Genomic DNA, 19,082 nt, shown 5'->3' with positions numbered 1-19,082 from the left:
TGTGTGTGTGTTTGTTTTTTTTTCTGTCTGTCTGTCTGTCTGTGTGTGTGTCTGTCTGTCTGTCTGTGTATGTGTCTGTCTGTCTGCCTGCCTGTGTCTGTCTGTCAGCCGGTGTGTCTGTCTGTCTGTCTGTGTAGCTGTGTGTGTCTCTGTCGGTGTGTCTGTCTGTCAGTGTTGCTGTCTGTCTATCTGTCTGTCTGTCTGTCTGTCGGTGTTGCTGTGTGTCTGTCTGTCTATTTCACATAGAACTCAGATACATGTCTGTCTGTCTGTCTGTCTGTCATCTGTCTGTCTATCTGGCACTCTGTCTGTCTGTCTGGCACTCTGTCTGTGTCTGTCTGTCTGTCTCACAGAGGACTCAGAGACACTGAGGAACCATAGGACCAACATCTAAACCCAGGATACAGAGTGTCAGTGAAGGAGGTACAGACGGTGTGGATGAGTGTCATAGAGTCAGAGGAGACTTTATAGAAGGACAGACGTCCATCAGGACAGTCCACATACACTCCTACTCTACCAGAGGAACCACAGGAACAGGAGGTACGTGTGAGTTATGTTATTGTGTCTGAAGTAGTAAAAACCACTGTAACATTCCAGTCTCCAGGACTGATTATTAAATCCAAACACACAATCATCACTGTATCCTTTTCTTCTGATTCCTCTGTAACTCACTGCTATATAAACATCTCCATTCCTCTCCACCTCCCAGTAACAGCGACCAGTCAGACCAGTACTACACAGAACCTGACAGATATAAAATCTGTCCTGATGATCAGGATAAAGCTCCTCCTTCTTCACACGTGTCACCATCCTGTTGTTGTCAGACAGTCTGAGGTTTCTGTTGATGGAGTTTGTGTCGAGGTGAATGTGACAGAAATCTGATGAGACACAAAGAAACAACAGTTGATCATGTGATGCTTCATTCTCTCTGTATCACTGACATGTTCATTCACTCAGAGCTTCATGAGGACACTTTGAATGAACACACACACACACTTACACTTCCTCACACCAGCTTTGATCCTCTGCTCTCCTCCATGGTCCGCCCTGCAGGAGCAAACACAGGCAGTGATTTACACACCTAAAGAGTCCAAAGTGCTGCTCAGAAACCTGATGCCATCTCCATCAAGCTCTCCATGTTTCTACTGGTTTGTCTTCAACAGCTTCACCTTCTTCATCTCCTTCAAAGTGTTCCTCTCTTCATCCTCACTGATTGGTTCCACCTCCTCTGATCTTAACTATACACTATTATATATATATATATATGTATATTTACACTATTTGGTCACCTAGGCTGAAATCCAATCAGAACTCATGTGATCATGTGATCTAACGTATTGATCACATCTAATCTGTCTGTGTTTACAAACATTAATATCATCATATATTCATAGTTTTCTGGTGTATGTTAACATGAAACAGTTTAAAATCATTAAATCAAAACTATATGTTAAATTCCCATAAGGTTTTATAGATAACGCTAATAATTCTGTAATTTGTCTCATGTTTAATTAAAAAACTAATACATTAATGAAATAAGATTAAATAGTAATTATTGAACGAACATAAAAAACTTAAATTGTAATATCAAATTAGGAAAATAAACTAAAATACATTTTGGTAAAGAAACTTTTTTTTAATAAAAGTTCAGCCTTTGTTTCAAAGTTAGATTTGAAATGTTTCACATAAAAATATCTCCTCCATAGACCAGTAATTATTTTATTGAAAAGTTAAACCTAAAATATATAAAAACTAAGGAATAAAAATAGGAAACACAACAATATTTCTGTTTTAGTTTGATTTTGAATATTTCATTTAAAATCACTAATGTCCTAAAAAGTCACAACTTTCACATTATTACATTATTTAATAATAATAAACATAGAAACAAAACACACATCAAACAAATGTTTTTCTGATCTTAAATCAGAAATGTCCAAATCAACATATATTAAATTAAAACAGCTTTAATAAATTAACCAGAAATGAATTTCTCCTCTTTTTGACATGAATGAAATGAATGATTATGAAACTATATCTTGTGTGAACTGCAGTGAACTGGTAGAAAGAACATTAGATAACACACAACACAACTTGTTCACTACTGATACAGAAAGAATAGAAAAATAACATTGTTTGACCTAGAAAATAAACACTTACACAACAGAATAATTACAACACATAAACATTGATTAAATAATATATTATGGACACAAACACACACACACACACACACACACACACACACACACACACACACACACACACACACACACACACACACACACACACACACACACACACACACACACACACACACACACACACACACACACACAGATATATATGTATGTGTGGGTGAATGAATAAGGATGATGTCATGCTGTATGTATGAGAGAAACGTGTTATGAGTGTGAGTGTGATAGTGGGCGTGTCATAGAGTGATTGATTGATGGATGATGACACTTTATGTATAACTGAGAGAAACGTGTTGTGAGTGAAAAATGTACAAGGGCGTGTCTTTGAGTGAGTGATCATGTGATAGAAGGATAGCTGTTTGCACACATATATACATACACACATACATACACACATATATACATACACACATACAGTACATACACAATGTAACACTCCCCAACACTTTACAGTTGTAGCTTGAATAAAAGTCATATTTTTTAGTTAAATGGTAAATGAACTAATGATCTTAATAACAGACATGGATAACATTATTTCTTATATTGAGGAATCATATTTACTGTATAGACCCTGGCCCAGAATGCAGAACAGTGGCTGATGGGGGGGCTGAACTGTACATGGTACGTGGTCTATAGATTTAACTAGGACTCTTTAGAGAGATAATAAAGACATAAATACAATCACAAATCTGTTCCCTTGTAATCTATATAAATATTAGTAGAGGCATAAATTAACATAACACCTGGTTACATTTCTGTTTTGTTCTAATTACTGTTTTATTCTAATGATTTGATTTACTTTTCAGTTCTTTGGGTTATTTTCTTACTTTTTTATTCACTTACTTCTTTAATAATCTCTGTCAGTTTGAATATTATGTTACAACTGTGTAAAATATTGTCATTTTCCTCTCTTTATGTTCTAAAAATCTCACAACTAAAACCCTTATGTGTATTTATATCCTCAGATAGATAAATACATATGTAGACATGGATAGAATTAGATAGAAATTATAACTTGAAATATTTAAAAAAAAATCATAATCAATTTTTTGTCGTTTGTGCTTCAAAAGCTTCCATATAAATTTGATAAAGATTGATATTAATTTCTGAAAGTCATTTCCTGACTGGTCGCTGTGGGCAGGCAGGACCGTGAATGTATTTTTCCTCACTAAGAAATAAGAATCAATCAATCAATCAGTTAAGGTTCCTGCTGTGGGTTTTCACATTCACATGGAAAGAGAAGTGATATTAAAATAAAATACACACACACTACATAGCAATCATAGACTCACCTCACTATGTGGTTGTATGTAATAAAGAAATTATAAAATCTGTATTGAATAAATCTTACAACACCTTTTGTAATCATGTGATGTTTTATAAGATTGATTTTGATGATCATGTATTCCAGTTATTGTTTGTACAGATAAATATAAGTGACTAATTTCAAGTTTACTATGTATATTCAATTTAAACACAAATCATGTTTGTATTCTGTTCTGTTCTACTTATAACTTTTTTCTTATATTAAAACATAGTCTAACAGTAAATCCAAATAAATGTAATAAAGTTAAATAAAAGTTTTTGTCCCACTCTAACAATGGTAAACAAAATAGGAATACAACTTGAAATAAAATTACGTTAAAATAAATTAACGAGCTTACATTAAGTAACCTGATATTATAATTTCTAAAAAAAACGTTAATATAACATAATAAAACATAGTCTGAATTAAATATTTTGTCGTATTCATAATTTTATATAGTCACACTGTTAAACAGTGTGAAGAGAGGGAATGTTAGAATGGATTATTATTCATGGTTTCTTTTTATGTGTAAAACTATAATTATATTATTATTATACTTTATACTCAATAAATCTATTCATAAAATCTATTCAGATCAACTTGTTAGCTGTCATTTTCAAAACAAGGACAAACAGTTTCAGAACATCTGATTTCAACTTAATCTAAATCTAAAAACATCACAACCATGTACGTAAATGAAGAGACAAATCAGATATAAACAAGACAATCAGATTAACACTAAAATGTTAGTTTGACCCAAAATGCACAAAGTCTAAATAATTAACAAAAAGGAATAATTATATTTTAAAATTAATCTTAATACACATTAAACAACTCATGTTCTATACACCTAACAAAATCTCATGAGAGCAGGGAGTGAGCAGACCCTGAGGACCACAGCTGTGTTTTAGATGAGTGTCTGTTCTTCTATTGACTTGTTATGACTTGTTGATTCATTTTCTGTTCATCTCTAATACATTGATTGATTGATTGATTGATTGATTGATTCAGCAAAACCTCTGACTATGTCTCTCTGTATGAAATCTCAGGTACTGAACACCAGAGTTAGCTCGAAAACTCTAACAATTGTTAAACAATGATATTTGTAACATAAGTCTACAGTTTGAAATAAAATTAAAATGTTTTAAAAACATACATATTTCTGTTTTAATAATTGTATGAATGGGTCAAGTTAAACATTTTATTATTTTATTTTATATTATGCATTGTTGGAACGTCAGTGCTAAATAAATAAATTCATATTTTAAAGGCAGGGTAGGTGTTTTCTAAAGCTAGCATGATTTTGAATGTAGCTTACCCCCCTCCCCTCTGTGCTCTCTCACTCACATGCATTAGCACTGCTGCTGCAGAAGTGGATCCAAGCTCATTGTTTGTATTGTGTAGAAACTATGTCGTCTCATTCAGCAGTAAGTAAACACTAAACTTTATCATTATATACTGTATGTTAAACGTGACTAAAAACTCTGTTTTAAGTCTGTCACCAATGACGCACTTTGAGTGTGGGCTCGTGCACACGAGGGGTGGAGAACGAGCAGGGAGACAGAAAGACGTGATTGGTTTATAAATAAAAAAAAAACTTCCTTTTTCATTGGTCAAAGTTTTTAGAGGTTTACAGCTGCTACACAAGATGGATTTTCTTTGTTCCTTTTTCAGAGCACATAATCTTAATTTCCCCTAACCAACCTTTAATTAATTGATTATTTGAAACATTGGTAATAATTTATACAATTACAATGTTTTAATTTTAGTGGTTAATAACATTCAGAGCTGGAAATGTTTATTTTGGTCATTTACATTTCAGTTCATCTCTAATTTTTTGACTTGATAACTTGTGTCAGAGCAATATTTAAAATATAATTTTATAAGATATATTTATGTTTCTGTATGAACACAATCATCACTGATTGGTTCCACCTCCTCTGATCTTCTCTCTCATTCCTTCATCAGCTCCTCATAGTTCTCCATCAGCCTCTCCTCACTCCTCACTACCTTCTTATCTCTGTCCTTCATCCCTCTAACCTGTCCCAGTCCTCCTCCTTTAGTGTCCCACCTCTCACACCTTCATCACATTCCTCTGATACAGCTCTCTGTCACACATGTGATGGGGATTAATGTGAACATGTGATGAGCTGCTGTGATGTGTCTCACCTCAGAGTGTTCAGTGTCTGAGAGAGCAGCTTCACTGCTGAGTCTCCTGGATGGTTGTAGCTCAGGTCCAGCTCTCTCACACTGGAGGAGTTGGAGCTCAAAGCTGCTGCCAGAGAAGCCCCGCCCACCTCTGTGATGACACAACCTGACAGACTGGAATCAGAATAACATCCACAACTCAGGAAACAAGTGAGGAGACAAGGAACAAGACGATGTTGATGGAACATGTGATCCACTGACCTGAGAGAGTCCAGTTTACAGTGAGGACTCTTCAGTCCTTCACACAGCAGCTTCACTCCTGAATCCTGCAGATCATTGTTACTCAGGTCCAGATGTTTCACACTGGAGGACTGAGAGCTGAGGACTGAGGACAGAGCTGCACAGCTTCTCTCTGAGAGACCACAAGAACTCAACCTGATGAAGAATCAGAGAAACCTTACAGATGTTTGTCTGTGACAGAATTAAAGACATGTTCTAAAGTCACATACTTAACTTTCTTGGAGGCTTTGATCACTGGGAGCAGCTTCAGAAAAGCTTCCTCTGAAGGAGAGAATCTTTTCAGGTCAAAGACATCCAGATGTTCTTGTGATGACAGTAATATGAAGACCAGAGCTGACAACTGAGCAGGAGACAGTTTCTCTGTGGAGAGACGTCCTGATCTCATGTACTGTTGGATCTCCTCCAGCAGAGAGTGATCATTAATTTCATTCAGACAGTGGAACAGGTTGATGCTTCTCTCTGTGGAAAAACCCTCACTCAGCTTCTTCTTGATGTATTTAACTGTTTTCTGATTGTTCTCTGAGTCACTTCCTGTCTGTGTCAGCAGGCCTTGTAGGAGCCTCTGATTGGTCGGCAGTGAAAGACCCAGCAGGAAGCGGAGGAACAAGTCCAAGTGTCCATTTGGACTCCGTAAGGCCTCGTCCACAGCACTCTGATGGAGAAGGTTAAAGTCAGGCTGACCTCCACTATGGGGAAGGTTCAGTGATTTATGTTCCAGCAGGTTGACTTTAGAGCTGATGAAGGTCTGATGGACATGAAGAGCAGCCAGAAACTCCTGAAGGCTCAGGTGGATGAAGGTGAACACCTTGTCCTGGTACAGGCTGCTTTCCTCTATGAAGACCTGTGTGAACACTCCTGAGCACACTGAGGCTGCTCTGAGGTCCATGCCACACTCTGTCAGGTCACTCTCATAGAAGATCAGCTTTCCTTTCTGCAGCTGCTCAAAAGCCAGTTTTCCCAGAGACTCCATCATCTCCCTGCTCTGTGGACTCCAGTGTTGATCTGTGGCAGCTCCTCCATCAAACTTCACCATCTTGACTTTGTTCTGAAGGACCACATAGTGGCTGTAGATCTGAGTCAGAGTCCTGGGCAGCTCTCTCTCCTCTCTGCTCTTCAACATGTCCTCCAGAACTGTAGCAGTGATCCAGCAGAAGAGCGGGATGTGGCACATGATGTGGAGGCTGCGACACGTTCTGATGTGGGACATGATCCTACTGACCTGCTCCTCATCTGTGGACTTCCTCCTGAAGTACTCTTCCTTCTGAGGGTCCGTAAACCCTCTGACCTCTGTCACCATGTCCACACGCTCAGGAGGGATCTGATTGGCTGCTGCAGGCCGTGTGGTTATCCAGAGGCGAGCTGATGGAAGCAGTTCTCCTCTGATGAGGTTTATCAGCAGAACCTCCACTGAGGTGGACTCTGAAACATCAGTCAGGGTCTGAGTGCTGAGGAAGTCCAGAGGGAGCCGACACTCATCCAGACCATCCAAGATGAACAAAACCAGAAAGTCCTGGAAGCTGCAGATTCCTGCTTCTTTGCTTCCAGAGAAAAAGTGATCAACAAGTCCCACCAAGCTGAAGCTCCTCCCCCTCAGCATGTTCAGCTCTCTGAAGGTCAGTGGGAATGTGTAGTGGACCTCCTGCTGGACTTTGTCTTCAGCCCAGTCTACAGTGAACTTGTGTGTTAAGAGTGTCTTCCCAATGCCAGCCACGCCCTTTGTCATCACTGTCCTGATTGGTCGAGGTCTTCCAGGAGGAGCTTTAAAGAGCTCTTCTAGTGTGATGGCTCTTTCTGCTGTGTCTGATCTCCTGGATGCTGTTTCTATCTGTATGACCTCATGTTCCTGGTTGACCTCTCCACCCCCTCCCTCTGTGATGTAGAGCTCTGTGTAGATCTCCTTCAGGAGGGTTGGACTTCCTGCTTTAGCCACGCCCTCAGACACACACTGGAACTTTTTCTTCAGCTTGGACTTCAGCTCACGTTTGTATTGAGGAGCCTTTGTTCCTGAATGAAAACAAACTTAATGTTAGAGTGGAGAAGTCAGAGCAGGTTTGAACATTGGAGATCAAAGTGTGTGATGTTCTCAGTCTGGATGGTTCCTCAGATTAAATGTGACTGATTGAATCATGCTTTGAAAAAGAAAAGCCAGCTTTGTGTCCTTCATGTGATGTTCCTCACAGTGAAGATGTTCACATGCTCTTACTGCTCTGCAGACGCTCAGCCAACTCCTCCTGCTTCATCCTCTTCAGGAAATACAGTGTGATGTTCAGAAAGGCCTCCCTGCTCCTCCTCTGCTCCTCATCTTCACCCTCCATCTGACTCTCTGAGCACTCTGGATCATCTCCATCCACAATCTTCTGCATGTGTTTGAGTTCAGCCTTAACAAAGCTGATAATGTTGTCCTCCAGCAGCTGGGACACAAACAAATTAAAGGTGATGAGTGAAGGTCTGCTCCAATCATCTTTGTGTGTGTGTGTGTGTGTGTACAGTGGTTGGATCACAGGCTGACACAGGTTTAGTGTCTTTGTAGACGTACACACCGTAAAGATGGAGTCAGGATCAGCTCCAGAGGAACCATCCACACCCTCCAAGCTGCTGTGGAGAAGACACAGACACTCAGACATGCTGAGGAGCAGCTGGAGGAAAGCACAGGAAGCTATGCTAACATCATGTGAACATCAGTAACAGTGGGTGATGGAGTGAGTGTGGAGCAGCCTTTGGAGCTCAGCTCACGTGTGGAACATCTCAGCATGTTTCCACTGAACAGGAGAACAAGTCTGTTGGACTGAGGCTTTATTTGTCTTCAATCCTTCATCAATCTGAAGATCACACAGTGTCTAAGACTCACCTACACACTGGAGACCATTCCTACAAAGCCTTTTCTCTTTCACTTTCCACTGTTTGCTGAGATTTACATCAACACCACTTCAAATAACAAACATAGTCCATCAAAAAAAAAATTATTTTTTTTATTGGGGGCGCTTACCACTCTCAATGAGCCACTTTTCATTCTGGATTTTTAACACACCACACTAAATAGGACAAACATTTAAAACACAATATAAATACAAAAATAATAAATAATTATGAAAACACCATACACATACAAAACTAATTAACTAGGGCTCCTGTGGTGAGGGCGGTCCAGGTGAACCAATTTCTTCTAAAGCTGGCGGTCCCGTACCAGCAGATCTGCATCCTCCACAACAAGTCTGTGTTGTCTGAGATTGCCTGCTATGATATTGACCCATTGTGGGCGGGGCTTGCCTCCTGGTTGTCTCCAACCTGCTGCCCTTGGGTCAAACTGGAGAATGGCTTTCGTCAGATGGCCAAACCAGCATGTGTGTCACTGTGCAGCCAAGCAAGATGCTCTAGGCTGACATGTGTGGGCTCTTAGCACTTCATTGGAATAAAAATAAACAAATAAATACTTGAAATTGTTTAAACTGTTAACCCTGATTCTATAATCTATGAAAGTTTAACTTTTTGAATGAAATTATGGAAATTAAACAACTTTTCCATGATATTCAATTTTTTTTTAATAAAGGGTCTGTATAAGAGGGTGTGGACACTTTAACAACCTCATTCTCTCAGTTTTTTTTAATTTTAACTTCATCTCCCTGAAACATTTCAGTTTGTTTTTTCAATTGCATTGTGCAGGTTATAGGTCACATTAAAGGTGGAAAATACTGTGAAATTATTTATTTATATTGTCCCTCCTCTGCTTACTCTCCATAATCGTTTTGAAGCCCTCTCATACGAAAATGGAGACAAACTCAGTCCAACTGAGCCGACTGAAACAACCACCAGGAAAATGTCTCCACCACTACAGGGACTGAATCCCATCAGTCCAAATCCTCCATAGCCCGTCTAAAACTTCTCAGAGCAGCAGTACAGAGACACTCTGGTTCCACGTACAGCCCTACAGACATCAACAAACACCGCTTCCACGCCGGCCAACCCGGACAATGGAGGGTCCCCAGCAGCCATCAGTGACCCTCTCACCATCAGACGTTCCTGGTCAGTGTAACAGGGTCACACACATTCCTAGTCACTCATTATTGGTGATTTAATAACTAGGAACACCAGATTATTTAATGTCATCACACACTGTATTCCAGGTGCTACAGTTCACACTATCTGAGACAAACTGAACCAAATGTTACCCACGCTGCCACCAACTGTTACTAAAATAGTGTTACATGTAGAAACAAACAACGTGAATAGATGTGAACCATGAGTGAGTTTAACCTTCTCTTTAATGTTTTAAAGACGTGTGAAATCAGTGTTTATCTCTGGTCCTCTTCCTACACTAAATAAATACATAAATAACCAAAGAACAAACAGTACATGGATTGGTGTCGTATGTGTTTGTTTTGTCTTTGACTTCCTCTTCTTCTGTGTTGTTTGAGGTGGTTTGGTTATAAACGCATTTTATTCACAAGTGATATGTTATAAGTTATATTATATGTTATATGACATAGGTATATAATATATGCCTCCAATTGGAGGGTCAGTCACTTGGTACCAGTGACAACTGCTGGTTTCTAGTGGTATTGCAGTAGTTACAAGTTAAAAGTTGGCTATTTTCCAAATGTGTTCGAAAAGTCACATGTACAGAGACAGCCAATAGAATGTCCTGGTTTGATGACACACACATACAGATGTGATTACAGACACACAGAATGAATTACACACAGACAACTATGTTTATAAATCCTAATTCTACACAGAGATTGTGTTACACACACACACACACATAGTTTTGTTACAATAATGGCCCCATACAGTGAAACTACAGATAGAACACAGAGCTTATGAGTGTTCATCAATGTCAAACCTCATGTGTTCTGTTTGCTCTAATTAATAAAAGTTATTAATATAATAATATAGTACATGGTGTGAGTAAATGGTGTAACAGGTTATAAACACAGCGTTGACAGGACAAGCTGAAAAGATCACTTAGAATGTGCTGACATGTCTTATCGTCAACTATTGGAGGATTTGGAGAGCTGTGCTCTCTGCAGGAGAACGTCTAAAGATGGAGCTGATCTGTGGCTCCTCCCCCAGAATATAGTGACTGATTAATGCTGTGATTGTAAATGTTGGAGTGACAGACAACGTGCACTAAAGCCATCCCAGTGCACATCCAGCTGCTGTCTGAGCCTCCATTGGTGAGTGTTACAATGATTAGAAATGATTGATCAACCTCTGATGATTTATTACAACATCTCTATGGGTCATAGAGGGATACGGTTACGTACTGAAGCTGGGGCTAATGACCCCCCTAACCAACCTGAGGTCATTGGCTCCCAGAAAGGCTGATCAGTCACAGAGCAGAGCAGGAGGAACTAAACCCATCAACACTATCACTTTATCAGGAGGTGATCAGTTCTACACCTCCATCACTGATCACCTGCACCTGGAGTGTTTGCAGTGTTGAAGGTGACATCCAACAGCATCCAACAGCACCGCTGCTACCAATCTTCATTTGAATTTAATGTTTAGTGCTGAGTTCAACAAACTATTCATCAAACACTCACAAGTCTCATACATTACATATAATTTAACTCTAATCTAACCCTAACTCTAAGAATAAACTACACTGAGAAAAAGTATTATTGTTGTAATCTGTCCTCAGATCTGTTCAATTCAATGATCTGAATAGAAAGGACAGAAAAAAACCTTACAGTAGTATTTGTAAAATTCTGTTTACAATATTTTGTGGAAAAAAAGTAACATTTCCAGGGTTCTCTCCAGTGCTGGTGAGCGTAGGGGCCCCCAACGTTGTAGTTTAGCTCCCCTATGGAGCGATGGTGCCCACTGCGTTCAGTTTTCAGCAACGTTGTAATAATTGTTGTACACTTTTGTTGTTTTGTCATTTTATAGTAATTTATATAAAATTAAGATCTTGAAATAAATCAAATGGTAAAACTTTAGTTTAGGGAACACCTACTAACCATTAAATAGTTGCTTATTAGCATTCCAATTAGTAACATATTGACTCTTAATTAGTCATTATTAAATACTTATTAATGCCTTATTCTGCATGGCCTTAATATACAACCAGTAAGCCATTAACTAAGAGTTTTCCCTCAATAAACTCATAATTATTACTTATTAGTAGTAAGTAAGGAAGTTGTTGTATATGAATTATGATCTCAACACGCTACCATGTTTGGACTGTGAGACTGCCATTAAGTGTATAATAAGGCATTAATAAGAATAAGGCATTATAAGTACTTAAAAAGTACTTAATATGACTAATTAAGAACCAATATGTTACTAATGCTAATAAGCAACTAATTAATGGTTAATAGATGTTCCCTAATCTAAAGTGTTACCAAAACTATTATATTTTTTCATTCATAACATAACGTACCTTGTTTTTAAGCACAGCTTTACTGATAACCTGATAAACCATTTGTTGGTAACTTTAACCACCAACATGAGTAGTTTTTACTGCTTGTTTGGTCACATGCTGAGACTCTAACACACCCTCATTACTTCACTGGATAAAATATGTAGAACCAGTCCAACCTGAAGCTGCTCCCACCCACACACACACACACACACACACACACACACACACACACACACACACACACACACACACACACACACACACACACACACACACACACACACACACACACACACACACACACACACACACACACACACACACACACACACACACACACACACACACACACACACACACACACACACACACACACACACACACACACACACACACACACACACACACACACACACACACTGAAGTTTAACATCACACTGACTGGATGAGAATTAGTGCTACACACTGTGATGCTAACGCTAAATGCTACACACTGTGATGCTAACGCTAAATGCTACACACTGTGATGCTAACGTTAAATGCTACATGCTGTGATGCTAACGCTAAATTTTACACACTGTGATGCTAACGTTAAATGCTACACACTGTGATGCTAATGCTAAATGCTTCACGCTGTGATGCTAAATGCTCTACTAAACCATTTTAAATTGGTTTAGTTGGTAAACATTATTTTTAATGTTTACCAACCAAGCTAGTTTAGCTTTTTTTTCTCTCAATTTCAGATTCTTCGTTATTTAATTTTACATTGTTAAATGCACTGACTGTAATTCATATATGTATCGGATCGGTATCGGCCAATAGGAAACACCAGATATTGGTATCGGAGGTGAAAAAAGCAGATTGGTGCATACAGTGTGGCACCAGTATGTGGACAAAAATGGAGGACAAAGCCACCTTTGGACTTTCACCTAACGAAACACAAGGCACTCAGGCCTGTATGTTAACATGGTCCCTTTTCAAAAATGACTTTATTACAAAAACCATTAAAAACTGCATTCATACAAAAAGGGAAGAACATGAACGGAGTATAAAATGATCAGTGCTAAGGCTAACCATGAAGAAGAGGAGATAATGCTGAGGATCCCAGGGAAAAGAAAACAACACATTCACTACTAAACAATGAAAAGTAGAATATTGTGGAGCCGAAGAAAGGGAGTCGGAGGTGGAGTATTCAGCATAGAACTCCAATCTTTATTTGCCATTAACGCGGATCTTATTCACCACACTAACACACAGGGGTGAGCCAAGTGTAACACCAAAAATACCTCCCCGTGGAAACACCCTTTACAATACCATAAGTTCCCCCCCGGAACTCCTCAGTTACTGGGTGGATTATGAACCAGAAAACATGAGCACCACAATATTTACATTTCCTGAATAAAATATAAGTGAGGATGCAGGTGCTGGCACTGTATTAGCTTAGCATTAGCATTAGCTTTAGCATTAACCTAGTGTTAGCAATTGCCTCGCATTGAAAAAGTTGATAAAAGCTGAAATGTGTTGAATATTTTATCTGAAAGTGAACAGACAGATGAACATGTTAAAGATTGAAATCAGTTGAAGAATTGATGAACAGCTGAAGTTCACTGTTAAAAGTTTAAAATGTTTAAAATGTGGATGAAAAATGAGAAGTTAAAAAGTTAAAAAATTGAAAAGTTAGACATTATTTAAAACAGCATGAATTAAATTATTTGAACAGTTTGACACCAAACTTGTTGAAAATGCAAGAGTAGTTAAAGCAAGAGGGAATAATAATAATAAAAACTGCAAATGTAATAAACTATCTACTAGAAACTCTAGTAGAAGTGACAAAGCAAACACCACTAGAGAAATGAACAAACTACAATTATACCAAAACTTTAACACAATGTACACAATGAGAAATGTCAGGATTAAAGAACAATAACACACACACACACACACTGCAAACACTGCTGTGTGTACGACCTCTGTCCACACGCTTCATAAATACTGATTCTTTTTGTACTGGTGCACATTCTACATTTCATTGGTCTGAACGTATTTAGAACCAGTTCTATGAACGGATCAATAAATGAGGCCCCTGGACCATCAGGAAGACAACCAGCAACCTTCTTTATGTGGACTCACTGTGGGTCAGTAGATGGACCTCCTTTGAAGAAAATGGGTCTGTCCATGGACCGGTCACTTCTAAAGGACACACAGCTGGGTCCAGGTCCAGATGTGAGCTTCTTCCTGGTCCTTGAACACACACACACACACACACACACACACACACACACACACACACACACACACACACACACACACACACACACACACACACACACACACACACACACACACACACACACACACACACACACACACACACACACACACACACACACACACACACACACACACACACACACACACACACACACACACACACACACACACACACACTATAGTCAATCATCAACTGCCTTATTATCATGGAAACCACTCAAGATACTACACAATACACTGTGGTGTCCCTGTAGGTAAATTACTTTTTGACTCCAAGCTGCATACTGTATATCTATGTACATTTAAATGATTTTATATTTAGTACATTTATAACTCAAATCACTCTCAAAATTGTGTAGGAAGTTATTGTCTCTTTAAAATGGACACTTACTGTTCTTACATCAACTTTATATGTTTATTTCCTCTGATATCTAATTAAAAAACATCCACAGTGACAGGAGGTGTAACCACCTTGTTTTCTTTACACATCTAGCAGCTGAAGAAGAAGCGGTGGGCATTCTTGTTTCAGATAGGGGGTGTTCCCGTGATAAACGGAAATGCCCATTTTTGGCCGCAGATGGACGATATTGAGTTTTATGGGGTATGTTACTAATCTAGATTACCTCTTATCTAACGCTAACTTCCAGGATTTAATCAGTGTGTCCTGGACTACAAAGCTAACGTCTTACAGAGCTAAATCACCATGGTAACTTATGCTGAACGGCTTGCCTGCTCAGCACCAGGTTTTTCTCTGTCTCGGATCTTAGTGAGTGATAAAGTCAGAATATTGATGCAATCCTTTCATTTTCTGATGACATCATTTAGTAAAGATATAGATTTATATCAGATAGACTGATCTACAGTCAGTATGACAGATCATATGCGCAGATGGGTGAAGTCATATATTAATTCAATAAATGAATTAATTTATGACCTCACTCGTCCACACATACAGATCTAGACACAGGCTTCATCATCTGACTGTGAATGTGTAAAAGCATGAGATTATTTATGATATTAATCCATTAAATGTGATATTCCATCTAATGGATTAATATCATAAATAATCTCACACTTTTACACATTAACAGTATCAACAGCTTCCTGTCTGGGTTCTTTCATTCCTACCTTTTCTGTAACAACTGTGTTGTTTTTGGTTTGAATTATGGATTTTAATTATTCATCATTTTAAACTTCAGTAACACCTGACCTGGTCGGACCAGATTATGAAGTGGATCAGATCTGAGGGAGTATAAAAGCTCCGCCTCCTGGTGAGCTGCACTACTGTTGCTATTCACAGTCATTATGGATATAAATTCATGATATTTATTTAATCAATCAATCAATAAAATGTTATTTATAAAAAGAAGCTCCTTTCATACAGTAAGTATAAGATCATAAGATGTTCCTCCTGTAAAGACACTCTGCCAGTTTTCTCCATTGTAGTGATTGGTCAGATGCTGCAAGCTCCACCCCTTTCATGTGAATGTGCACATACCCAGACTGAAAACACTTGGCTATAATTAGCGTGTTGTTATCGACCTTCGTAGGACAACTTCTCTCTGACAGGGAGTGTTTGGTTAGTTGAAGCTAACAGATTAATCCAGGATATAATAATCTAGATTAGTAGCATAGGGCCTTAGTGTCAGACACTTTGTTTATTTGTTGAATCCATAAATAATAAACCTTGATAATGAAACATTAACCTGTTCTCTAGCGCCACCATCAAGACTAACTTTCACTTTTACAGTTAGTGGATCTGGTGAACATTCATAGACATATATATTTACTTATTTTTATCTCTTTATATAATGATAATAATAGAGTCAAAGCATGAACAGAAACCATTATTCATTCACACCAGTCATACTAGTGGTGGTAAGCTACATTATAGCCACAGGTGTCCTGGGGCAGACTGACAGAAGTGTGGCTACCATTTGGTGCCTACGGCCCCTCTGACCACCACCAACATTCATACACAGTTCATACACATTCCTATGGAGTTATTCACTATAAAGTTTCACTCCTCTCTTAACAGAGTTTTTATTTATTTATTTTTTACTTTATGGGTTTTTTTTATGTTTTTGTGGTTGTTTTTTGTGTGTGAGGGGTTTCAAATGTTTGAAAATGAAAAAAATGAAATATCAGTTTTACTTTATAATGTCATGTATCAACTCTGCCTCTGTAGGTGTGGAGATGTAAAGTCACACACACACGTTTTACACCAATGTGTGTAATATATGTTCATCACAATGAATAAATATCATCATGATCATCTTATGTTTAATCAATTGTATCAAATTAAGAAAAGTCATGAAATATGGAGAAAAAAAAACAATAAATGCAAATGAGCCTGAACGTGTGCTAGCTTTAGAACAGGTGGGATTAATCAACACTGCTGTGTGTACGACCTCTGTCCACACGCTTCATAAATACTGATTCTTTTTGTACTGGTGCACATTCTACATTTCATTGGTCTGAACGTATTTAGAACCAGTTCTATGAACGGATCAATAAATGAGGCCCCTGGACCATCAGGAAGACAACCAGCAACCTTCTTTATGTGGACTCACTGTGGGTCAGTAGATGGACCTCCTTTGAAGAAAATGGGTCTGTCCATGGACCGGTCACTTCTAAAGGACACACAGCTGGGTCCAGGTCCAGATGTGAGCTTCTTCCTGGTCCTTGAACACACACACACACACACACACACACACACACACACACACACACACACACACACACACACACACACACACACACACACACACACACACACACACACACACACACACACACACACAACACACACACACACACACACACACACACACACACACACACACACACACACACACACACACACACACACACACACACACACACACAGTGTAACACTGATGTACAGAGGTGTGAGTGCTGAGCTCTGACGTGGTCTCACCTCTGATCTTCAGCCTGGATCTCATGTTGTTCCTTCACCGTGTCCTGATCCATCTCTACGTCACGAGATGATGAGCTGAAGATATGAGTGTGAGACAGACAGCGCTACCTGAGTATCATGGTAAAGAGTGTAAACACACATTAGAGAAGATAAAAGATGTCAAAGCTCTGAGTTTCACAACAGATATCTGGATCTCTGAAGTTTAACATCACACTGACTGGATGAGAGTTAGTGCTACACACTGCCACATCCTAAATATAAGATCAAATCCCAGTAGTTTATTAAATCAGTCCAACCATGATGTGTCTACTGTATCATCCTCAGGAGATGATGATGATTGTTCATATCTACAGTGTTGTTTTCCTGAAGCTGTTTGACCGTGGGACACTGAAAACTCTCTAAAGTTGGACATTTTTAGGGTTAGAGCAGCTCTGGTGTGTGTGTCGTCTCTCTACTCTCCAACAGTCCCTGAAAGCACCACACACACACATCCACACATGTACACAGGACCCACCACAGAGAGCAGGGGTCCTACGTAGATCCCACCACCACGATGTGGCTGGTCTTGGCATTTCCTGTTTTACATTGTGTGTAACAATCTGACGGACATGTTTAGTGTTCTGGTCATTTATGCAAATACGGAACAAACAGCATTCTGTTTTGGCTCAGTACGGGACGCACCTTTTAATGGTCAAATAAGGTACGATTTCATATTTTAAGGGATGGGTGGCAACTCTATTCACAACTAAAAAATAAAAACTAGAATATTTGCATTTCTTGAAGAAAATGCAAGTGAGGATGCAGGTGCTGGCACTGCATTAGCTTAGCATTAGCGTTAACTTAGCATTACTATTAGCCTAGAATTAGCAAGCTGAGGTTCAATGTCGAGGCAAAGCCAGCTTTGTACTGACCCTCGTTACTGAAGCAGTCTGATTTAAAGTGATTAGCACACACATACAAGCTAGCACGAACCGTAGCTAGAACGTTGTCTGTTCTTCTGTAGCTGGGACAGAATATAGGCACCTATGTTGATTTGTACAACCAACAACAAAGCCATTTGCATGTGTAGTAGCAGTTAGCATAGCTAGTAGCAACAGTTAGCATAGCTAGCAGCATCAGCCAGCGTAGCTAGTAGTAGCAGTTAGCGTAGCTAGAAGCAGCACGTGTAGCGATGATGCTAATGCAGGAAAACCTGCCTCCAACAGACAGGACACAGGAGGAGAAATTGGTTGGATTTTTTTTAATTTATTTTAATGTTGAAAGTTTTGTGATAAAATGATAAACTGGTGAAATCACAGCCTGTACATGCAGTATGGGGATGCATTTACTCCGTCTCTGGGTCCTAGTGCCAGCCTCCAGGGAAGCCTGTTCCGTTTACCGTGTTTACCGAGGTCCGTGTGTGTTTAATAAGTCCGTGTGTGAAAGTCAGCATGTTTATGCCTCCGTCCATCCACTCTTTTTATTATATCCATGTCTTTTAAGGCTCTTATTAAATAGTCTAGCCTGGGGTTCGGGCCGCCACCATCTTAGCATATGTCGTCAACAGTGCGTGAA

General features: G+C 39.0%; 1 protein-coding gene across 1 annotated transcript; it reads right to left on the bottom strand.

The window, feature by feature from the left end:
• Window positions 1-249: 249 nt before the first annotated feature.
• On the bottom strand, window positions 250-8,209 carry LOC114458712 (NLR family CARD domain-containing protein 3-like). The gene is given in 7 exon segments (XM_028441116.1): window positions 250-542; window positions 544-878; window positions 1,001-1,047; window positions 5,674-5,826; window positions 5,914-6,087; window positions 6,162-7,956; window positions 8,156-8,209. Coding segments are annotated over 7 exon segments (2,736 nt in total). The 5' UTR covers window positions 8,193-8,209; the 3' UTR covers window positions 250-347.
• Window positions 8,210-19,082: the final 10,873 nt, after the last annotated feature.

The sequence above is a fragment of the Gouania willdenowi genome, unplaced genomic scaffold (assembly GCF_900634775.1).
Source record: "Gouania willdenowi unplaced genomic scaffold, fGouWil2.1 scaffold_166_arrow_ctg1, whole genome shotgun sequence".
Lineage (NCBI taxonomy): Eukaryota > Metazoa > Chordata > Actinopteri > Blenniiformes > Gobiesocidae > Gouania > Gouania willdenowi.
Note: the sequence above shows the minus strand (reverse complement) of the source record. Positions and strands in the feature narration are given on the sequence as shown.